The 25,130-nt window shown below is 45.0% G+C and overlaps 1 protein-coding gene across 1 annotated transcript in view; it reads left to right on the top strand.

The window, feature by feature from the left end:
- The window catches only part of GRIN2C (glutamate ionotropic receptor NMDA type subunit 2C), a 280,395-nt gene that overhangs the window by 222,605 nt on the left and 32,660 nt on the right, over nt 1-25,130 (top strand). Inside the window, exons 7-10 of the mRNA XM_078650813.1 lie at nt 538-663; nt 15,937-16,166; nt 18,284-18,444; nt 23,211-23,398. Of these exons, the coding sequence (XP_078506939.1) occupies nt 538-663; nt 15,937-16,166; nt 18,284-18,444; nt 23,211-23,398 (705 nt within the window). The remainder of the gene's footprint in view (nt 1-537; nt 664-15,936; nt 16,167-18,283; nt 18,445-23,210; nt 23,399-25,130) is intronic.

Below are 25,130 nucleotides of genomic sequence, written 5' to 3'. Positions count from 1 at the left end.
ATTTTTTGGGTGCAGCATACATTCTGTTTTGTACTGCAAAGTGTATGGTGTTGGAATCTGGAGCAGTGTGTCTAAGGATTCTCTTTGTGAGTGCTGTAGAAGACATGTTTCTTTAACTATTGAGGCTCTGGTATTGGCTACTGCAAGCATCCTGTGTTGCTGCAGCGATCCTGTTGTTCGGGAGATTCACTAGAAAATGTGATGTTTGTTGGTGTTTCGGGCGTGCTGTGTGCTGCAAAGTTGGTTTTGTTCTGGTCGGATTCATGTGGCTATTGGCTGCAAATGTCATGTTTTGTGCTGTTACAGGATTCCTGTAGTTTGGTGATGTAAAGATAGCAATGTTGCGGTTTTGAGCTCCTGTTAATGCTCTAGAATTCAAAATCACGTTGGTGGGTGCAGGGTACAAGTGGTGCTGTTTGGAATTACTGCGATTCTGTTCTTAGGAGACTTTTAGCTCTTGTTCTTGGGGATGTTGGCATGGTGATTCTGTGAATGATTTGTAGATTCTGATTATGTGCCTGGGTCCTTTTCTTACAGAACCTTACAGCCCAGCCGTATGGGTCATGATGTTTGTGATGTGTCTCACCGTGGTAGCCATCACTGTCTTCATGTTCGAGTATTTCAGCCCTGTTGGATACAACCAGAATCTGACCAATGGGAAGCGTAAGTACCAACGTGGACAAGGAAAAACATTCTTACAGTAACTGCGCTACTGGTACGATTCTGACAAATGAAAGATGAAGAGTTTCTCAACATCCTCTGTATTGCAATTTTTGCACCTGTGAAATTACAAGTACGACTGATGTGATATATGTCTGGCCATAAACACCAGGAAAAGACATATTTGCATACACAAAATCACATACACATACATACAACCGCACTCACAGACAAACATCCCTAGACACAGACAAAAATACATAAACAACGAAAAGGAGCACAGGGTATAAGGCAATGATGACTGCACCTATCAATAGTCTGGTGTAAGCAATCCTAATCTCAGGGTGCTAGGGACCTGAGGCTCAATACCCCTAAACTTCCAAGGGAAATTCCCACAATTTACAAGGAAATACAATGGTCAAGGACTCCACTCAAAAGGTCAGCAATAGTCAATTTTAACAAAAATTAAAATACATTCAGCAGGTCTTTATGTAAATGTTCTTTATTCATGTTCTTCTTGAGAATCACATGACCGTAGCCAACGCATTTCGTCCCTAAGGACTTCTTCAGGGCGAAAATAATAGTAGGAAGTTTTTCTAACTTGCCCTTTAGCCACTACTGACAATATATAATTCTCTCTTAAGGCAGCCATCTCAATATTTTCCAATATTGTTCTCCCTGGATTCGGGCAATCCAATTCTAGTGAGTGCTCTCAATAATAATTTATCTAACTGGTCCTCCGGTCTCCACTGGCAATTTATCACTCGCTCATAAAGCAGCCACCTCATTATTTTCCATTATTGTTCTCCCTGTATTCGGGGAATCCAATTAGAAAGCGTGCTCCAAATAAAGCCTAAATGGCTTTAGCCCATCTCAACTAGTGATGTGAGATCCGTCTGCACCCGTCGCCTGGTACTTCCAAGGATGTGCAGGTGAGTACACATATACATCATCTACACAAAGACACTGTAGGAAGCTGGCCCTCTATATATTATACAAGAAAAAGGTATAGTGTGCAGTGAGTCCAGTGGATTCCCAGAGGCTTTACAGAGGCTAAAGTAAATACAACTAATGCTCTCTTCTGTGGTAGTGTGTATGTTAGGCTTATCAGAAGGTAGTGTTAAGCATTTGCTGTACACACAGTGGCAATAAATGAGACCCACACACACACTCAATAAATTAGACTAATTTATAAAAAATAATACGTGGTTATATTTATTTTGTAGAACCATGGAACTTTGTTTCAGGAAAATACGTTTTGCAATAGAAATATTTTTCAATTTAAAAAGTGGACACAGTGCAATTTTCAGACTTTTCAATATTGACCTATGGGAGGAAGTAAACATTCAGCATACATATGGGTAACATCAAGTCCAGTCCAAGACCAGTCTTCGGGAGTTAAGCTCAGTATTGGGCAAAGTTCAGTTCAGCACCAATAGTACACCACCAGTGGCACAGGGGCAGCCTGGTGCAGGGTGCAAGTTTGGGGCCTGGTGCCCAATACTAATCAATGGGGACTCGTGCAATTGGACAGAGGCTGCTTACAGGTAAGTAACAGCAGCTTGGGGGACCAGTCTTCAGGGGTTGGGGCTAACATTGAATGGGGTCCAAGGCAGTACCAACAGTAGCGGCTCCTTCACTAAGGTGGAGGAGCATTGCCCCATTGCTTTGCAGCAGTGAAATAAAATAAAAATAAAATGATAACTCGAGGTTATTATCATTTATTTTTTCCCTGCTGCTGCAGCTTTGTGGGTGGGGTGGGACGGGACGGGGCTGCTCTGCTGACAGAGTAGGGGAGGAATGGTTTGCACTCCCTAAGTGCGCATGAATGTTTGACCGGTCATCTCAAGCCGACCGAACATTCAAGCACACTTTGCATGTTCTGCACCGAGGCTGCATTACGGCTTGGGTGGAGAACATGCCCAGTCTCCCATTCCCTGGCTGAGTGCAGAACCACAGAGCTCAGACCAATCACAACGCTGCATTGCAGCATTGTGTTTGGCTCAGGGGTGCCTCAGCCTAGGTGCTTCCTGTTCCTAGAACAGTGGCCGGGAGAGACGATGGCGGGATGATGGAGGAGAGGCGCACCAAGGAAGTAAGTTTTTTCCCTCTTTTTGTACACCCCCTGCCTCGCCACCCCCAATTCGTGCCTGCCACTCCAGATTAATGGTGTTGACAGGTGCACATACACTACAGTGGAAAAAATGACATTCACAGCTCTGTTGAAAGCGGAAGGTTGAGTCAGAATTGTCATCAGCACTGGAGCTGAAGATCAACAGATCAGAGATCTCTGGTACGGCTGAACATTTGGATCAGTGCCAGTCAAATGTAAGGCGTGGCTGCCTTGTGACTGACTCTGCTCCAGTCCTACTGGATGCTAGAAGAATAGTCCCACCCAGAAACTTCCTGTTAGCGCAGAGCCTCTGAACGGCTAGTGCGGTCAGGTCAGGCTCCGCCACTAGTGCCATGTGTGGAACTGGCCGCATAGAGCGCTATGACTGGGGGTCCTGCACTTTTCTGACACTTTCAGCCCGTGTGTTTTGTACCATGCCCGGAGGATGCCTCTTCAGTCCTTGACCTCTTTGCTATAACATTCGAGAAATTAATTTACTGAGAAAGATTGGTCCTGCGCAATTCAAAATGTAGCAGCCTTGCTGAGAAGTGCTGATACTCGCTCATTAAATGAATAGCTGTGCTGCAGAGAAGTGATGGTACTCTCATTAGAAGAAGTGCTGCACTGCGGGGAAGTCACGGTACTTACCCATTAAAAGATTGGCTGTAGTGTAGAGCAGTGACAGGACCCTCCACTTAAACAAGCACGTCAGACTTCTAGGTAAATGCTGGCCGAGTGCCTTTAAATGACGCCAGCTATTTTCATAAGTGATGTGCTGTCTCATTAAAAAGAACTGTGCACTTTGATCTAACAGCAATTGGTTTTAAATAACAACACTGATCATAAGATTAATATAAGCGTTTTTAAATCACTTGTTTCCTTGAACTAATTACTTTTTGATGCCTGTTCAATGTTCTATATCGTTAAGGTTTTAATTCATCAAACAATAAACTTATTATTACACTGGCACCAGTACCCGCCTAAAAAACGCGAGCCCAGCCCATTAAAAGCACCCGAACCTATGGATGTATTGATGCAGCAGGTGCCGTGGCACCAGGGTCCGGAGACCCGCGAGGCCCATTGAACCATGATAATGTCTGTATTTTATTACCCGAACAGCAGTCAAGGGGCCATTTTCTATCCTTGCTTGCACTAGGGCCCAATGCTAGTTTGCTACGCTATTGTTGCAACCATGATGAGAAGTATTGTACTGTCTCTTTAAAAGTATGGTGCCTTAATGAGAAGTAGTGATACTGTGCCAGGAAAGATCTTAAGCCCAGTTGAAAAGTGTTGGTATCCTCCCAGAAGAAGAATATCTTTCTTGCAGAGAAGTGCTGTTATGCACCCTGAAGTGCATGGGAGCACGGTCACATAATTGGCACTGCGCTGTTGGGAGCATTACAACCCTGTCCAGTTAAAGTTAGGGTAGTCCGGCTGCAAAAAACACTGGTGCCAGCCTTTAAAAGTGCAACTATACAGATGCTGTCCTGCTCAGAAGCGCGGCTGGCTTCTTGCACTTCCCAGAAGGTTTCATTTCACCTACTCAGGAGGGTAAAGGGTAGCTGAGATGCCGTAACCATTCAATCTTAACGCTCTCCTCTGAAAATGTCAAACAAGTTACGTAATAAAAATGTACCGTTTTTACATAAAAGTTAGTGCCTGTAAGTTTCTACGCGGTCTAAGTTGATTCCAAGCCAAAAAGCACATAGAGCTACCGGGAATTTCAACCTCAATTTCCCCATGATCTATCTCCTTTTTGATGGGAGCTGCAGATTTGTGTTTGGACGTAACAAATCTATTTTAGACTCCAAAGGACATAAAAACTGAATGTAGAGCTGAAATACACAGCCACCGAGAAAGATCAGTAAAGAAAGAATTGATTGTTATAGACAAGACGTGGCAGGTAGTAAATATCCCAAAGTAAAGAGAGCAGGCTCCGACTCATGATTAAAGGTAATCACACCCCAGCCACCTCCTCTGCAGACACAGCTCTGAGTGGAGAGAAGCTGTGCGGTTCAGTCCCCTCCCCCATCAGCCCTATGTCGAACCTCGGTCAGCCCGTGCTTTAGTAACCAGCTCCCACCTGCACATGAGCTATGTGCTGTGTTAAGTGGAACGCTCCCGCTCAGCAACAGCTTTGTGCTACCTAAATACCATTAAGTAATACAATAAGTAGTGACTCACAATCGGAAACATTGTTCAATTTATTGAGGGAGCTTTATGCTCAGCAGGTGTGTCCTCTACTGGCCACTCCACAGCGCTTGCTGTCAATTCGCTGAAACTATGAATTTAGTTGCTCGTGGCACTATAAACCTATATGGTTATGTGTGTTGATAAACTGTCGTCCTAGCGTTGACCACTGCTGCGGCTGCAAGGTTGTCATTGGATATTCTGATATAAACGATGTGTTAGATGGTGTTTGCGGCACGAGGAGGAAGCAAAACCTGCAGGTCGAGGGGCAGTTAATGTCCATTCCAGATGTGAGCTGATCCTCAAACTATGCATTGCTGAGTTTGCAATCGGGCACCTAATCACTACAGTTGTAGTCCAGTGAGTTACGTATTAAGGAGTCCATACCTACTTATGCTTTGCTGAGATTTCCTGGATTTGGCGCATCCTGATAACTGTGGTTGTGATATCACAGCCCCTCGCCTCTCTGACCAGAGTGACATCATCACAGAACCTTCTCTGGACAAAATGACAGCATTTCCCTCTGACTGACCATTGTGAGATCAGGGGGCCTCATTACGATGGAGGTTGAACGAGCGTCCGACCGCCATTGTTTCAGGCACGAGACCGTCTGACAAGGAGTCACCGTTCCTGGCAGCTGAATTACCATACGACTGCCATGCAGGTGGCCATAAAATGCTTTTTACTAGTACAGCTTGTGTAGCGGCCCAGGAAAAGCGCCGCTCCACAAACCGCAAATGTAAAAAGCATTTTGAAAACATCCATGCACTGTGTGGCAAGCACCTTGTGGTGCCTTGCACACAGTGTATGGATGTTTGGGAGTTCCCACATGTGCTCACCTGGCCATTTAGCAGTGGCCCACAGGGTACGGGGGCTCTGCTGGGAGCACTCAAAGTCACTTTCAGACAGCCTTTTCTTGGCGGTGGAACCGCCATGAAAAGGTTGTCAGAAAGTATCAGCCTAATCCCTATGGGGGTGCCTCTGCAGGCACCACCTCCATTGTAGAGATTAGGCTCCTACCGCGTCCCGATGGGCTCCTTGAGCCTGTGAGAGGTGGCTGTCTTTCCCTTCGCCTGAATCGCTCCGGTCAATGGTTTGTAATCCGGCGGTCGGACCAGTACACTGGATGTCGGCTTTACCACCATCGAATAATAGGAAGTTTTGTTGGGTTGAGTTTCAGGTACGTGCTGGCCATCCAGGTCTTGGTGATGTGCAAGCAGTGTCTGAGGCATTGGATATCTAATGCAGAGAGATTTTCAAGTCGAGTAGGGTATCACCAACATATTGGTGAATCTTGATGCTGTTATCTGAGTAGAGCACCACACAATTGCAAGTAAAGAGTGAAGATGAAAGAAGACAGTATGGTGCTCCAGAGCTGCCCATGTGAACAAACTGGTGTCAGTTGGAAAAGTAGGAGGAAAACCAGTGATGGATATTGCCAGTGATTCAAATCATGACTCAAGAGCGCATTTGAGGGTGGGATGGTCGAATGTGTTGAAGGCAGCTGAGAGGTTCAATAGTATTAGAAAGCCGGGATCATCTTCATCTGTGGTCAAGACGCCATCGTCTACGATGTGTAAGGTGATGTTCTTCATGCTGCAGTGTGATCTGAAGCCAGACTGGTCGTTGTACAGGAGATAGTAGCATCAATGTTATCTTGGAGTTGAACATAAACCGCTTTTCCAATTGTCTTGGATGAATGGTAGTTGTGTGATTTGTGTTGAATTATATTATCTTAGTTCTGAATAGGGACTGATTCCTATATGGTTTTTTAATTTTATTTATTCCCTTTACCATTCATTTTCTCTTCATTCGCTGGTTTCTCTTATTTCCTTTTGTTGCATTGATTATGAGGGGCAATGTGTATGGCAACATGTATCATGCAATATGGGATGCATGAAATGCGGTGAATATGTGCAGAATGTTTATTTTTGAATGTGTAGGCAGTGGAGTTGGCGCCGACTTCTGGTGATTGAGTTTCTTATTGCTACTTCATTTAATCAAATCCAGGAAACTTCACTTTATCTCTGCTACTATTTCCACCCTAAATTTACTGTTTATCCATACCTGGTGAAAACATGATCCTTGACATGAATGGCCTCAAGAAATCTACCCCCTAGTAGCTCGACAAGCACTAGTGCCACACAGTATTGGCTCTTCCTTGAGAAGAGACTGTTTGCATACTTCCAGCCCTTCAAACCCATCGTGCCTGATACTAATTGCTGAACTGGACATCCTTGGCGTGGTTCTCTCCCAGTGTTTTGACTTCAATCCTTATATTTTTGCTGATGTCATTTTAGCTACCCATAGGACTCTCCACCCTTTACCACAGCTAACTAGTGCTAAAGGGCTTGTACTTTCTCTCCAAAACATCATAACATTGTCTTCCATCCAACTGACACATTTAATTTACTTGTAATTCCCTAGTAAAGTGGTACTACCTGTAGCAAGGGCCTGTATATTAAAGGCTACCAGTAGGTCTGCAGCACTGATTGTGCCACCCACTTTGGTCGCCCTTTTAAACATGCCTCAGGCCTGCCATTGCCGCCTGTGTTTGTCGGTTTAAATTGCCATTTCGACCTAGAAAATAAATCCTTTGCCAGGCCTAAGCCTTCCTTTTAAATACATGTAAATCACCGCTAGAGTAGGCCTTAAACAGCATATAGGGCAGGGTGCAGTGTATTTAAAACGTTGGACATGTACTTTTAACTAGGGGAGGGCGAAATATTTCATTCCACCAGAAGAACTGGCAGAATTTTGGTCACTTTGTGTTATTCTTTAGCGCAGAGTTCTGGCCCAATTACGGCAATTGCCGCGTGGTGGACTTTTTTTTCCAATGGGCTCCAGATTATGCAAGCTGGCAAGTGTGAGCAAGATTTGGCATCCCCCAGAGAAATCTTTCAACCCAGGCGGTTGTCAGCGTTTGTTAAAGGTCACGGTCAGAGGGCTTCCGTTAAAGTAGATTTGCAGCAGCTCGAATTGACTTTCTACTCGAGCGGCAAAAAAATCTACTTGAATCGCCGTGTCCTCTTGCCCAATGCATGGTTCTGTTCACGCTGATTTTCAGTGCTGCTCGCACTACCGGAGCCAAATTGCAGCACAAGCTGTATATTTTCTGCACGTTGGCGGAACTCCATGAGTTCCACCCACCACTACTTTTTACTTTAACATGTCCTGGTAGTGAAAAACTTGTACATTCTTTTTTCACTATTATAAGTGCTACCTCTCATATAGGATAACATTGGGTTACCTTATTACATTTAGTAAGTGATAACTTCCAATTGGGACCAGGTAGGAATGTCAAGTATGGTGTCTAAAGAATTATAATTTAAACCCCTCTTTTATGGTAGAGTCAGATTTTAAGTCACAATTTTGAAAAATGCCACTTTTAGAAAGTTGCCATTTTCTCGTACCAACCATTTGGTGCCTGAAGCCTATATCCAGGGTCACATGACTAGGTGTTGCTGGCAGGTTTTCTTGTATTGCTCCCAGTGAGATAAAGGGGGAATAGGTGTTTGCAGAATTGGCCATCTCTGACTTGAAAGCAGGTGGAGTTGTCACCTGCCACACTTGCACACCACAAAGACACTTCCTCAGCACACACAAAGGGACTAGTCTTTTATGTCCTCAGACATGCGTGGGCTAGGGCTAGGAGGCAGGAAATTCCAGACACCTTTGTGGGGGGGGGGACTCTTGAAGCTTTGCTCACTTCACAGTGAGCAACAGGTATAAATATTGGACCCTCAAACCCAACTCTTTAATCCCTCACTGGAGCTGTGGAAGACACTATAGAAGGACTGTTGTGCTGCTCTGCAGGAAGAAGGACTGCTACTCTACTTCCCTGCTACTCTGCTTCCCTGTTGACCTGCTACCTAAGTGAGAAGGACTGACCTGCATCTTGAACTCAGGACTGCAAGGGCTAGTTTGCTGGCCTCCTAATCAGAGTCTTACGGGCAGAAAATGCTCGAACCACCATGAACCTGGATTCTGCCTGCTGAGAGTGTTGTCCCACAAGTGATACCCAGGGGTGTAGAATTTAATAAAATATCTGCTTGTCCATGGGACATGTTGCTCCATAAATCTACTTTTCCTGTAACAAAATTAATTTGTCCCTTTGGTGCCATGTAGTGCGACAACAAATTATGGCTACAATCTCATTATATGAGAGCTCTGGTAATAGCTTCTCTGATTATGCTAGGGCTCATACCATAGTAAGGTTTGAATACTAGCAATTCCCTTATTTAGCCACCTTTCGGCAGATCCACATAGTGGGGCTGGAGGTCGCTGTAAGTAATAGTTCGCCATGGTTGAAATGTCCTGTTGAGACTGTGAAAACCTACTAACTTGCATGTTTTCCTCAACTTGTCTCTAATATTTTCTCATATAGAGAAAGGTTTGAAATTTACTCCTGACAAGGGCAGAAATAAAACTTCTTCCAGGGTTGGAGTACAAAGTGGTTAGTGGGAGTATGAACCACTCAACAGATTTCTGCTTAAGCAAATCTATACATGCATATTTGCTCATGCTATTGTGCAGTTCTCAAATATTTTCTAGGAGTACGATTTCCTGACCTACTTCTGTAAATACTTGTGAATTCATGAAAACTGTACATCTACACTAATGCAAGGACATATGGCATGGGTGCACTTTTGTGAAATTATTTAAGAATTGGGCAACTATTTAATTCTGGCGTTAAGAAGACCTTTTTTTTATTACAATTCTCTCTCTATCTATCTATCTACCGGCTGGCTTCACTGTGAGTGACAGCATTCTCCTCTTTCACAAGGAGCATATCAGCACACAAAGTAGTGTTATTCAGTGCCAGGAACTGACTGTGGCAATGTAGGTTTTTTTGAGACCAAAATATTTTTGCCTTTGCCAATGTTTGTTGTAATTATGAGCGCCCAGCTCGTAAACCATGTCAAAACAAGACACGCATTGACAAAAACAAAAGGCTGGACACCAATGTCATACCTGTTGGCTTTGCCAGTGCTCGTTTATTTTCATGTTTCATATAATTTTGTTGAAACTGTTTACTCTGATTTTCCACTATGAATATTTTTGGGAAATACCAGCATGTATCAACACATTTTACTAAATGATGCTTCAAAGAAACGGTACCTAAAAATACACAGTAGTTTAGCAAAACATTTTTTCCTAGTTGCATTTTCTTAATGAACATTTTGTATTGAAAGCAAAGAATCATCAATTTTGCTTTCATGCTTTTGCATATATTTGCATCTAATCAGAGAGTATCCTGGAAGCATTATGCATAGCCTCAAATTGATAAACTTTGCAAAGATGCGTACACATTTTCATGGTCCTTGGTACAGCCGCTGAGCAACACATCCCCGAAGTGGGACCTCGCAACACTTTGCAATCAGAATTTAAGGTACTCTGTTCAGCAGCCTAACTTGGTCCTGTATCGAGCCCACACTCCATTATAGTCAGTCTGAACTTGCAACTTTGTGAAGGTCTGATGCAACCAGATAACCACATTTGATATGTTGTGCTTTTCAGCACTCTTTTTGCCTAAATCTTTAAAATTGCATATCTCCGGTTCTAAGTATTGGATTTTTGTTTCAAATAATTTAAATTTCACTCTATTTTTCTAAATAGTTGTGGGATTTCTCCTTGTGTGGGATCTTCTAGTGTTGTGTTTTCACTTTATTACTGTGGTGTGTTACATAAATACTTTACACATTGCCTCTAAGTTAAGTCGGACAGCTTTGTGCCAAGTTACCAGAGGGCTGACCACAGGTTAATTTGGGTTCCCACCCGTCTCAACCAGTAAGCCAATTTCTTGCACTCAGCTTATAGGGCACCCCGCAGTCCTCAGACACTAACACGCACAATCACTGTAGGGAAGGTAGACTTACATATGCAATATAACATTTTACTCTGATTACCCAATTACCTGTCAGGCAGTTCTGAAGTTTATTTGTGTGCACGACCTTCAGTTGAATGATCATATGGGCATATGGGGTGACACCTCTCACTCCGAGCTTGAACGGTGCTGGGCTCTTCCTTTGGACTCAAGTGTTCCTCTCAGAATGCCCTAGCACACCTTTTAACATCTTGCTCTAGCCCTTTGAGAGTGTTCCCGCCTCTTTCATCCCAGTTTACTATTCACTATCTTTCTTTTGGAATCATTCTCCATCATTAAACATCAAAAAAAGCTCTTCCAGGCAGTTATGCTTCTTCTCCTTCTGCTGATGACAGCTGCCCCTCCGTTTTGTCTGCCAGAAGCCAACATAAGGATCACTGGAAGAGGGAGACATTGTTCTGTTTCATTATTATTGATGTGTTCTTGTCCCCGGTAGAAGTAAATGCAGCGCCTCGAGACACCATTGTACAGTTTCGTATAATCCTGGCATTCACAGAGGCACCTTCGCAGTGGCACCAGCATGCATGATAGCAGTGGCGTAACAAAACTTGAGCCCCCCCCTGCAAGATATGTTGATGGGGCCCCTTACACTCACATCATTTGGGGCTGACGGGGCCCACTCCAGTATGTGTAAGCCTCTCGCACATCGTGGGAGCCTTTGTTACGCCCCTGCATGATGGGGAAATGATCATTTCATTGACCTGAAGGCTCAGACAGTGCTCTCCTTTGAAACATCTGACACTAACTACTTAGTTCTCATGCTGGTACCCACGTTTGAATTCAGGCTACCATATTCAATCGGCCATGTTAGGCAGATTAAATATGACCACCTGGAGCTTGTCATCAGTCTGCAGCGGGTGACCCCTCAGAGCAGTGGCACCTACTAGTTTCCATAGATCTGGTGATCCTCTTCTCACCAGCAGTGATTCATCACCCTGAAGGAAAGGCTTACTGCAGCCATACCTGACCCCGGAGGCCTGAGACCCCTCGCAGACTAAATATGAGAGGGGGGGGGTAAGGCTATAAGGCTAGCACAGCCTTGAATTTAGTCTAGATGTGGACAGCCACCGTATTGGACTCCTCACATACCTGACTCTCCTGTCTCCCTTCTCCTCCAAGTTCCTCCCATCAGTTTCCATGGTTCCCTGACAGGGGACCAGATACAACCAGCCTGAACACCCCATCCATGATGTTCCAGGAGCTGTCCTGTGAAACCGGGCCATCAGATCACATTTACGCTGCATGCGCATTCTCAGTCATAGACACAAGGGAAAACATAATAAAAGGCCCCAGACCGGTCCTTTGCCACCTGAAGGAAGTACTAACACGCAGCTGGGGTGAGTGATGGCCCTCTCTGTGCCAGCCAGGACTTCCCAAATGATCACAGGTTGTGCTGGGCTGAGAGATGTTTCTCAGATCAGGTTTGTCCATGCCTGTGAGATGTGGTTGTCCTTGTGGCAGGGCCGTCCAGGCCTCTGAGATGGGGGTCTTCTCTAGACCAGTGCTTTCATTGTTTGCAATGAGGTGACCGCTGTGGCAGGCAAATGTCTGATCTCTGAGAAGTTGCTAGCACGAGGCCAACCATATTTAGTTTGTAATCCGTGATAAGTTTTGGTCGCCTCTGATCTCAAGGATGTGATGGAGCCCTTTCCCAGCGCGTTATTCCAAGATGTAGTCAGGCTAGAGGAGGCTTGTGCTGGGATTCGTCATATTAGCAATCGATCCTGGTCCTTTGATGTTGTCAGCTGGACAACCTTGTCGGCTCCGGGCCCTTGTTCTGGGCCCCTCATCAAAGCCATTAGCCTGAGCTAGGGCTTTCAGACGCCAGCAAGTGGTAAGCCCTGGATGAGAGTACCTAATCCCCAGGAAGTCCCTTCCCCTGTGCCCACGCATCAGATCTCATAGAGACTAACAGCCCACTCCGAGGCAGCTCGCTGTTTAATAAATGCACCTTCCACATGATGCCCTGGCATCTTTGCATAGATATTTTTACTCCGTTTGATCCAATGACTTCAGACATCCTCCTGCCCCAGTTTCTGCGGCCCCAGAGACGCCAGATTCGGAGTAGTGCTGACCTTGGAGGTTAATCGCCTGACTGCAGCAGGGAGGGATGGCAGGGAAGATGGCGGGAACCAGAGGGAGGAGGAGGCGGCTTTGAGAAAGGAGTGACAAGCCCTAAACCCACAGGATAAGCGCAAAGCCATGGATGGGGTTTTAATTTAGATCTTCTAGAGAATAATGGTGGCGAAAATGAACCTGAATTAAAAAATACTGCTTTATCTCTATCCAACTGTTTATCTATTCTGATGATCAAATACCTATGCTTAACCCTCACCCTGCTTTCAGCTCCCTGGTTCACTTATCTAGTCCCCTCCTTGTCATCTATAGCACATACCGTTCACCTATCACTAGCCCACTCTGGGTATTTACCATCACATTCTTCTGCATGAATCACTACCCTGTAAACACGTTTGTTAATCACGTAACTTCCTATTTAATCTCGTGCACATGCCCGTTAATCACTTAAATCTTCAGTTTGTTACTTAAGAGCTTCATTGATCACTTACCTTCGACAGTCGCATTCACCTCTTCGATATCCACCTCACCTCTTTGAAAACTACTTTCATCCATTTTAAATCAGTTACACCTTCCCAAGTCACATAATGCAATTTATAAATAACTTAAGCAACTTTGTAAATCATTGACAACTTTTAATAAAACGCTCATGATGGCCTCACCACAGTGACATTTTGTGGACATTTTGTGGCATAGTCAAAGTGGACAATTGCCCAGGGCCCTCACCCTCCAAGTAGGGGTGGGCGATAAATTCCGCTCAGCCGGTGGATTTCGCGGAGTTTTGGCTACTCCACGTTACTCTGTCAACCGCCATGTGGCAGAGATTTCTCATGCGCAGCTCACCAATGGTAAGTTGGTGAATGAGAATTGGCATCCCCTACTGCCATTTTTGGGTGCTAGAGGGCACCTAGTGAGATTTTCTGAACACGGGTGATTATGGGCGGTATTGACGCTTCGCTGTGAGAAACCTGATAGTCAAGTAGAAAAATCTACCAGAGCAGCAGCAAAGAAGCGGCGGCGCCCTCTGGTGTGCCCATGGTGCCATTCACACAGATTTTGCAGCAAAAAACAAGATTTGGCGCAAAAAATCTGTGTGAGCTTCGCAATGTGCCGAATTCTGGCGGCTCGCAGAACTCCACGGAATCTGGCAGAGTTTTCATGTAACTGCGGAATTCCACGGAGTCAAACTCCATGAGTTCCGCCTACCTCTACTTCCAAGGGGGCCTCTGGGAATGTAAACTTTCTTCTTATCTAGCTCACCTGTGTCTTTACCAATAGCTCAGCCTCTCTTCTCACTGCCAACCTGTATACCTGAGTCACTCTCAATTTGCACAGTGGCCTCGTAAGTATTTTTGAAGGCCCTCAAAAGACATATTTCAACTGTTGTTGTCTGAAAACTTGTTTGGCAGCATGCGGGCTTGAATTAACAGAAAATGGGCAGGTAAATTATGAACAGGGGACCCAAAATATGTCTTGCTCAGGGCTTTAAAAATTCTAAGACAACACTTCCTCTTCATAAACTATTCACTCAAAAGATTGGTATGTTCACACTAGTACCACAAGACTGTAAAAAAAACATAGTACATTTCATAGAATGCATTAACACATCATGATAGACTCTATAAAATACCTTTTTGCTATACACTTTCAAATTTTTTCTTTTTGAATACACTTCTAAATAACATTTTTGGTTCAACTTAGAAAATGTCCCAAGCCTCCTGCGACATAAAATGAAATCATAACCATCAAAAAGTTAACGCAACAGTATAATAACAATACCAAATTTTAAGAACAAAGGTAGTAGTTACCTTGTTTTTTCTTTACAAACATATAGCAGTCCATTAGTACTATGCTGTAAATCATACGTAATTGATACAGCACGTATACCTGTCCTATGTTTATTTTTTTATCATTAGCATTGAACCCGGATCCTGCCAACCTGGATTGTTAGTGATCCATACTCACACTATTGAGGTTCAAAGATTGCACGCCTAAGCTAGTGCTAACACCCTAGAGGTCTCCACTGAAGGACCTTCAGAATCACCCGTTGTACACTCTTTTCAACATAAAGCTCTTCTTTTCAACTTCAAAAGCGTAACAACATGATTCAACATCATGCTCTCACAGTTCCTTTCTAACCCTTTGAAACCAATTCTACCATCTAAAGCCAAAAACGAAATCGATCAAAATTTCCACTCCTTATAAATTGTTTGATATTGCCTAGCATTATATTTCTCCTTTTAAACACATGCACCCACCTCCATATAGTACTTTATCATTGCCCCATTCGTCTCAGGTGGCAGAGCACATGTAGTGGAGGCCGTCATCACACGGTATCTTTGTTGTGGATTGATTGTAGATAGATCTCAGGACACTTCTAGTTAGTTACATGTAGATTTATTGTAAGATCCAGCTGAGCGCACACCTCGCCAGCTGACCAGATCATCAACTGAAAAGAGTAGAACAGCTCGGTACAAGTTAGTACACAGATAGGTATTCTGAGAGGCTAAGGAGGTAAGAACACAAAGGAAGGACTAATAACCACTGTCAGCCATGCTACATGAAGAACTAATTTACAACAATCTTCATTGAGTCTCAGAGTTTAAAGGTGCACCCCTTCTTCTGAATAAGCTTTCAAATATAATTTCTACAGGTAACACTTGACCATCAATCATTTTCCCTGTTGTCTCCCTAGAAATGTTTCTCATTGCCACAGTAGGACTCAGAGAGACCATTCTCTCTTTCTGGATCCCAGGTCACTCACCATGGAGGCTCATGTGGAGGTCATAATGCCACAATGCCTCCTCTTGCCGATGTTTAATTCACAGACACATGCCTTTGGACCTTGGAGCACGCCATATGTAGGCAATGTTACAAATTCCTATCATATTCCTATTCCTGTAGGAAATTTACTGTTTCACAATCTGTTAGAGGATCTGCAGCTGAAATATACTTTAATCGGCGTAACCGAGCAAAGCCTTATGTTCCCTTTTCTCACTTTCTCTTCCAGGGTCTGGCGGTCCAAGCTTCACTATTGGCAAGTCAGTGTGGCTACTCTGGGCACTTGTGTTCAACAACTCGGTACCCATAGAAAACCCACGTGGCACCACCAGCAAGATCATGGTGCTCGTCTGGGCTTTCTTTGCCGTCATATTCCTGGCGAGCTACACGGCAAACCTGGCTGCATTTATGATCCAGGAGCAGTACATCGACACGGTGTCCGGGCTCAGCGATAAGAAGGTAAGATTTGAACACAGAGGGAAAGGGTCAGAGCATGTGTGAACAAAGAGCGATGTTGGCGCATTCGCTAACATGGGAGCTCTAAGGGACTTCTTTGGGCACCCTGCGACAGAACTCACTGTATGCAATATATGGAGAAACAACAGGTACCGATAGAGATGTGTCACACTGCCTCTACGAGAAAGGCTGAGAGCAAGGCTTTGTGCATAAAACTGTCTTTCCCAGGGTCTTGAAGGCCATGTTGCACAATAAGCATGATGAAAAAGGCAACAGGGAGGGGTACCTGGGAACCATAAGTAAGCATGCCTGTATGGGCCATGGGGAGTGGTACCTGGGAGCTATAAGCATGCCTGTATGGGCCATGGGGAGTGGTACCTGGGAGCTATAAGCATGCCGGTATGGGCCATGGGGATTGGTACCTGGGAGCTATAAACATGTTAAGAGAGGCCACGGCGAGTGGTACCTGCAACCATAAGTAAGCATGCCAGTATAGGCCATGGGGAGAGGTAACTAGGAGCCATACGTTTGCTAATAGAGGCCACTGCACTTGGTACCTGGGAACCACAAGCATGCTAAGAGAGGCCATGGTGAGTGGTACCTGGGAGCCATAAGTAAGCATGCTAAGAGAGACCACAGTGAGTTGTACCTGGGAACCATAAGCATGCTAAGAGAAGCACAGCAAGTAGTACCTGGGACCGTAAGGAAGTATGCCAGTATAGGCCATGGGGAGTGGTACCTGGGAGCTATAAGCATGCTAAGAAAGGCCACAGTGAGTGTTACCTGGGAACCATGAGCATGCTAAGAGAGGCCACGGCGAGTGGTACCTGTCACCATAAGTAAGCATGCCAGTATAGGCCATTGGGAGTGGGACCTGGGAGCTATAAACATGCTGAGAGAGGACACGGTGAGTGGTACCTGGGAACCATAAGCATGCTAAGAGAGGCCACGGCAAGTGGTACCTGGGAACCATAAGCATGCTAAGAGAGGCCATGAGTAAGCATGCCAGTATAGGCTAAGAGAAGCCTGGGAGCCGTAAGTAAGTATGCTAGTATAGGCCATGGGGAGTGGTACCTAGGAGCCATAAACATGCTGAGAGAGGCCACGGCGAGTGGTACCTGGGAGCAATAAGTAAGCATGCCAGTATAGACCCTGGGGAGTGGTACCTGGGAGCTATAAACATGCTGAGAGAGGCCACGGCGAGTGGTACCTGTAACCATAAGTAAGCATGCCAGTATAGGCCCTGGGGAGTGGGACCTGGGAGCTATAAACATGCTGAGAGAGGACACGGTGAGTGGTACCTGGGAACCATAAGCATGCTAAGAGAGGCCACGGCAAGTGGTACCTGGGAACCATAAGCATGCTAAGAGAGGCCATGGCGAGTGGTACCTGGGAACCATAAGCATGCTAAGAGAGGCCACGGCAAGTGGTACCTGGGAACCATAAGCATGCTAAGAGAGGCCACGGCGAGTGGTACCTGGGAACCATAAGCATGCTAAGAGAGGCCACGGCGAGTGGTACCTGGGAACCATAAGCATGCTAAGAGAGGCCACGGCAAGTGGTACCTGGGAACCATAAGCATGCTAAGAGAGGCCATGAGTAAGCATGCCAGTATAGGCTAAGAGAAGCCTGGGAGCCGTAAGTAAGTATGCTAGTATAGGCCATGGGGAGTGGTACCTAGGAGCCATAAACATGCTGGGAGAGGCCACGGCGAGTGGTACCTGGGAGCAATAAGTAAGCATGCCAGTATAGGCCATAGGGAGTGGTACCTGGGAGCTATAAGCATGCTAAGAAAGGCCACAGTGAGTGTTACCTGGGAACCCTGAGCATGCTAAGAGAGGCCACAGCGAGTGGTACCTGTAACCATAAGTAAGCATGCCAGTATAGGCCCTGGGGAGTGGTACCTGGGAGCTATAAGTATGCTAAGAGAGGCCACAGTGAGTGTTACCTGGGAACCATAAACATGCAAAGAGAGGCCATGGGGAGTGGAGTTGAGAACCAGAAGCTTGCTAAGAGAGACCAGGGGCTGGTATTTGGTGAGCTTGTTTGCCAGAACACAATCGCTATAGGTTTTATGGGGTTATGATGCATGTACATATGTTCTTCGGTTTGTCTTCCAGTTCCAGAAACCCCAGGAGCAATACCCGCCTTTCCGCTTTGGGACGGTCCCCAATGGAAGCACTGAGAGGAACATCCGAAGTAACTACCCGGACATGCACACACACATGGTGAAATACAACCAGCGCTCAGTCGAGGACGCCCTGACCAGCCTGAAAATGGGGTACGAAACCAAAGAAACCCGAAATGAAGCTTCCCATAGTCCAGCCGTCTCCTCTTTAGGAAAAAGCATACATTTTCACACCTTTCAATGACTGTTGTGGGTGGACGGTACAAATGTGCTTAAAAACATATTCGCACACAGCCCTTCCCTCTGCCGCCTCTGCTCAGAGTCCTGTCCTGCGGGGATCACCAATGAGTGAATGGAGCGATTGTGGGTGTAACAGCAATGGAGTAATGTTTAGTCAGAGCATTAGAGATGGAAACCGGGCAACCATTATATTGTAGCCCTTGTCCAGTATGCAGCAAAACCTCATTGAAATGATGATGCCTTTCAATTTACGATAGCTCGTAAGAGAATAGAAAGACACAGGTCAGAGGTGTTTCTTTCTGCTAATGATATGACATTAGTGCTTGGAGTCGTGGGTTGAAGCAACAAGCTCCACATTAAGACTTAAGCCCTTATTCATTACATTTTTTGCTATAAACAAATGACAACGAACTCGATGAACCATAGGAATAAATTGTTGCATTTTACATTCGTACATATAATTTATAGCGCACCCGAAAAAACACATAAAATTCATAACTCCAGGTAACATATTTGCCCTGGAGGCAGAGTGCCACATGCTAGCTTCTTTCATCTGACTTACGTCTGTCCCCTTGAACATATATGTGGGATAATGTAACTTGCACCACATTGCAAATGACACGTGTCCATAAAGATTTAGGGCCCGATATACAAAGCATTTTACCAGTCCAGTTTGCGACCTGAAAATGCATTTTGCCATGTAGAGAAGGCAAAATGCGACTCAGCAACTTGTTACCGATTCGCATTTTGCTTTTGCGATTCGGTATTAGAAAGGGGTGTGTTTAAAGCGTCCCTTCCTCATATCGAATAGAACTGGTATGTATGAATGTTTTGCGGCCGGCAATGCGGTCGAAAAACATTCAGTTACCACCAACTCCAGTAATTCGACAGACGACAGAATAGGGAAAATAAAAAAAAATTAAAAACCACTTACCTTGCGCTCGCGGCATCGCCGAGTCAGCGATTCGGAAAATGCAAGGTAAGCGTTTTTCTTTTTTTACATTTTATTTTCCCTATACCGTCATCTGTTGACTTCCCATACCGCCCCACCCTACCACTCTTACCTGCACTAGCCATGACTGGTCGCCTCCCTCTCAGCTACGAGCTTCACAGGAAAAATAAAATGACAATGAAAAGATTTCATTGCCATTTTACTTTTCTGACAAACGCACTCGCTGCACTGCAGCATCCAGCCTTCCCAGCGGGGCGAGTCCTCTGCTGCTGATTGGCAGCAGAGGACAGGAGCAGTGGCTGGCTGCATGCTCCAGAGTGCGCATGTCATTTTGGCCGACTGTCTTGCACTGGTTGAAGTGACATGCGCACTTTGAAGCTCTCCATCTAGCTATCTTAGACAGCTGGGTGGAGACCAAGCACAGGCCTACAGGGCCTAAAGGAGCATCCAGCCAGCCAGTTCCATCCAATTCTGCCACTGCTCTCACAGCATGAGAATAGAGCCAGGATTGGTTAAGGGATCTGTCTGGACCCAAGCTACAGGAAAGAAGACGATCAGGACCGGAGGGAGGAGTGCAGCCAAGTATGTGATTTATTTATGTTACTTTTTCTTCCCCTCCTGCCCTCTATTTCCATAAGTCCCCATAGCTGGCAGCCGCCACTGGATCTCCCGGAGCACTGTCTGTTCTTAAAAAATGAAAAGGTAGCTTTTCATTATTATTTTTTAAATGTATCCGGTTTTCTTTTAAGGAAAACCGGCTGCATTACAAAAACAAATATTGCTTTATTTAAAAGGCAATCATAGACATGTGGTCTGCTGACCCCAGCAGGCCACCATACCTGTGATTGTAGCCATTCACAATGGGTCGCAAACTGCGACCTGCCTCATGAATATTTGCAACACACTGAATCACTAACAGTGTCAAACACAGTGTCATACTAAGAAGTTTGTGATTTGCTATAGCGATTTGCAAAAATTAATTATCAATCAATCAATCAATAAATATCAGAAAATTGTAAATGCGCCATTTCGGTCATCAGGCCCATAGACTCAATAGTAACTTTATTAAGTTTTCTTAATTATACCCATGCCACTCTCAACGCTTCATCGCAATGGTATTGCTGTTAGTGAAGCACACAATCGCAACCCACTGGTGTAGATACCCTGTCCCTGTGGAAGGAGACTGGAGGCGAGATATAGTCACATGTAATGATGCGGCAGACACCTGCACTGCTGCAACCATGGGCATCTAGGCCCAAAGATATTTGAGATTCACTGAGAGTAGACCTTATGCAGCATGATTGGTGAAAAGCAGCAGATCAAGATAGCAATAGATCTGATAGGGATGCTGCTTCATTCACACAGGGTTCAATGGCTGTGGACATGCTCAGGTCTCCCAAGTTGGCATACTTCCTTACATTGGAAGGGAGGACCTGGTTCACCCTGGGGGTGAGACATTTGTATAGCTGTAATTATCTTGAAATCCTCTTAGAGCTACTTAAATTAATTATATCTCTTGTATGCAATACCATGCCTGAATATGTCTGGAACAACATCTGCTTCCATGTAATTCAATTCTCTCTCTGATCATGTTTGTTTGTTAAAAAGAATACCTACAATACAGCCTTTATTCTCAGGTACACAGGAATATTGATGCAGTATTACCGCACCCACATCAATCTAAATCTGCAGTGTGTGCAATACAAGAAAAATAAACATAAACAATTACTTACACCCCGGGAAAACCAACGTGACCTGAGAAATGAGGAATTACCACCGGAATTGGTGTTTCCGCATCAGATTCCCAAAGTAATTCCTCACTTTGGGGCTATTCCCCCACCTGCAATTTTCACATACTTTTGGCAGATGACGCATTCAGAGCAATGACACTGAAGGGCATATGTACAAGCCCCTATCGCCACGGGAATGTCACTTTTTGTGACATATCCGTGGTGATAGGGGCTTTGCCTTATTTACAAGGCAGCGTTAAGCCACTTAACGTGGCTTAACGCTGCCTTGTGAATAAGGCCCCCTTTCACGCTATGCTTAGCGTGAAAGGGATGGGCAGTGGGTGTTGCGGTGGGCGTTCCACCACAACACCCATTGATTTTGACGCTGCGCCCTATTTACAAGGGTGGCGTATATAGGCGGCAGCTCCAAAATTAAGATCAAGGAAAAACCTGGTCTTAAAATGGCGAAACAAGGAGAAATGTTATATTTCTCCTCGTTTTTGCTTTTCCCATGTGTGCTGCCTTGTGCAGCACACATGGAAAAAGCAAAAAGCCTTTTATTGTTTATGTATAGGAAGTTCCCCCTTCCTGCACATAAACAATCTTTAAAAAAATGACAGTGACTTGCATTTGGCAGCACACATACAAGTGACAAAATGGCATTTCAAGATTGTTTATGTACAGGAAGGGGGCCCTTCCTGTACATAAACAATCTTTCCCCTGCAAGCAGACACCAAGGGTGACTGCTTAGTGTAGCACCAGCACATGGGAAAACACAAGGCTGCACTACAATGTTGTAAATATAGTGCAGCCTTGCGTTTCTGAAGTGGCGGAGTGAGGCGTTAAGCCATGATGGCTAAGGCCTCACTCAGCCACTTCTGTTGGTGCATATCCCCCTGAGAGTGTGATTTTCCCGCAGAATTTGTAATTACGATTATGGCAGTAATCGTGGTTACTGGCTGAATCAGTACTACCATAAACTTGGAATGAGGGCTTTAGGGCAAAATGGGCAAACTACCAACTGCCAAAAACTCAGGGCGATATGTACAACAGGAGTGGCGGAGTGAGGCGTTAGCCGTCATGGCTTAATGCCTCTCTCCGCCATTTCAGAAATGCAAGGCTGCACCATATTTACAACAATATGGTGCAGCCCTGCGTTTTCCCCTGTGCTGGCTCTATACTTGTCAGTGTAGTGCCAACGCATTCACTCTTGCACCATTGTGCATGGGTTTCTGCATGTGGGGGAAAGATTGTTTGTACATAAACAAACTTGAAATGCCATTATGTCACTTCTATGTGTGCTGCTTAATACAGCACACACGGAAGTCACAGAATGTCTTTTTTTTTAAAGATTGTTTATGTGCAGAAAGGGGGACCTTCCTGTACATAAACAGTAAAAAGCTAAAACGAGAAGAAATATAGCATTTTTCCTCATTTTGCCAACTTAAGACCAGGTTTTTCCTGGTCTTAATTTTGGCACTGCCTCCTATTTACGCTGCCCTTGTAAATAGGGGGCAGCATTAAAATCAATGGGTGTTGCAGTGTAGCACCCCCTGCCCACCCCTTTCACGCTAAGCTTAGCATGAAATGGGGCCTTATTTACAAGGCAGCTTTAAGCCACGTTAAGTGGCTTAACGCTGCCTTGTAAATAAGGCGAAGTCCCTATCGCCAAGGAAAGGTCACAAAAATTGACGTTCCAGTGGTGATAGGAACATGGTCATATGCCCCTCAGTTTCTTATCTGTAAATTCACCTCACATTGAGGCTCTAAAATACCAGCCTAAATTTGTCACTCTTTCTATCCCAAATTCAGAAGCCTTTGACCTTGTCACCTTCATATTTGTAATCTGGAAGGAGCTTGGATGAAGCTGGTGTGTGTATCTGTCACATCCAACTGCAACAACACTCTTAGATTTGTCACATTGGTGGCCCGTTCAATATCCTCCCTTAGTTACACTCCTTTGCTGGGTGACTCAAGTCCTATCTTTATGGTTCTAGGAAGCTGGACGCCTTCATTTATGACGCTGCAGTGTTAAACTACATGGCCGGGAAGGATGAGGGCTGCAAGCTGGTGACCATTGGCAGCGGGAAGGTGTTTGCAACCACAGGCTACGGCATTGCCCTTCAGAAGGACTCCAAGTGGAAGCGGGCAATTGACCTGGGACTCCTGCAGTACCTGGGAGATGGTGAGGTCCAGGCCACTGGCCTATCTTCAAAGAGCATGTTGATATATATGAGCAGGGACCATGTAATGGGATGGCTGAGGGAGAGGTGGGGCCACTTGTTACATCTGTTCTGTCTCAATATATTCTGCATACAAAGTTAAATTCCTGTTGGATGTTTATTAGTGAATCATTCACTACTCAAAACGTTGACATCAATGAAGGGGTTTCTACTCTTCAGTTAAAAATGATAATGCATCATGGCTGCTTGTCTTATCAGTCTGAGTCTTTTACTTCTGGTGGTAATGCCTCCAGGTTGGTTGGCTAATACTGTTATTGATATCTGCCTGATTATTTATCTGTGTCATGGTAAACATCTTCCCATATTTTGGCCCCATTTGTTAACAAATTTGCTCAGTGATCAGTTGTGTTTAATGGGTTCATGCTTTCTCGTTGTGGGAATTTCTTGGTAGTTCCCTTCCCCTCACTTTTTCTTTTTCTTCGCACTCTCCCTTTCCCTCACCCTCTTCCCTTTCCCTTCCCCTCTCCCTTCCCCTCTCTTCACGCGTTCCCTATCCCTTCCCCTCTACCTCTCCCTTCTCCTCTCTCTCATTCTCCTTGTTACAATTTGAGCCCAGTCTGAGACATTTAGAGATACAGAGATTACTGGGCTCAAATTGTAATAAGGAGAATCCCTTGGTGTCCTGGTGCTCCACTTTTTGGTTAAACCTGAAACTGAGCACCACATACACCATTTTAGTACATGATCTTCAGGATAGTGAAGGTAAGCATCCCAAGGCTCACTAAAGGAGGTGTGATGCAGTAGAAACTCAGATCTCAATAAAGCAATTCATCACAATCAATAAATCATTGTCCAGCCTGAGCTTTATTGAGAAAAAAAAGTTCTTTAATCTGATATGCAACTATATACTACACAGGAAATTGTTGAGGGATGAAGGAAAAATATTATGCACAGTTCCTGGAGGATTAGCAGGGGGACATGAGGCAGCCTAATTTGAAACTATCCCCAAGCTCCTATCAGTACCCAGGATAGAGTCAATGCATTATATATTTAGGCCTCCTCTATTTGGGGCATAAGGCACAATGTGCTTTTTCTGCTGCCAGGGCCACTACTAGCCCTATTCTGAGATTATTAGAAGTCTCCTGGTCTTCAAGTTAATGGTATAGCTGCCCCAGTTCATTTCAAAAGCCGATGTGTCCCTGGTTGTATACAGTACCATGACTTAGTCGTGGGGTATTGTCAGCTGTCTCTGATGGTGCACTGCTCTATGAATGTGTGCATTTGCACAGTGGCTTCAAGTGCAAAGGTGCTGGATAAGTTGCCCTGCTGGCTTCTGTGGTGACATCTGGTACCGCGGTAGAGTGCACGCATGCATCTTCTGATTGAAGAGGAAGGCCTGTGCGAATCCCACCCTGCAGATGGGGCATTGACTTGTGCTGAATTTGACAATGGAAATCTTCTTTGTAGGTATCTTCCTTAAGCACAAAATCAAGCCCACACTTTAATAACTGGAAAACCCAACCGGGTCATTACATTGATTCTAATCATGTGTTTGCGATGCTCAACAACAATCTGCAGTTGCACTGGTTTCTAGCGCCAAGCAATCATATGCGCTGAGGCTTAAGGTGTGGTAACCACTGAACACCGCCAAGTCTTTTTTGTACAGGCAAGTGGACACAAGTGCTTCCGGCTCATCCTATGAAAGCACTGAGCACAGTTGCAGTTTTTCTGGTG

This window comes from Lissotriton helveticus, chromosome 7 (assembly GCF_964261635.1).
Source record: "Lissotriton helveticus chromosome 7, aLisHel1.1, whole genome shotgun sequence".
Classification (NCBI taxonomy): Eukaryota; Metazoa; Chordata; class Amphibia; order Caudata; family Salamandridae; genus Lissotriton; species Lissotriton helveticus.
The sequence above is the reverse complement of the archived record's forward strand: the minus strand, read 5'-3'. Positions and strand labels throughout refer to the sequence as shown.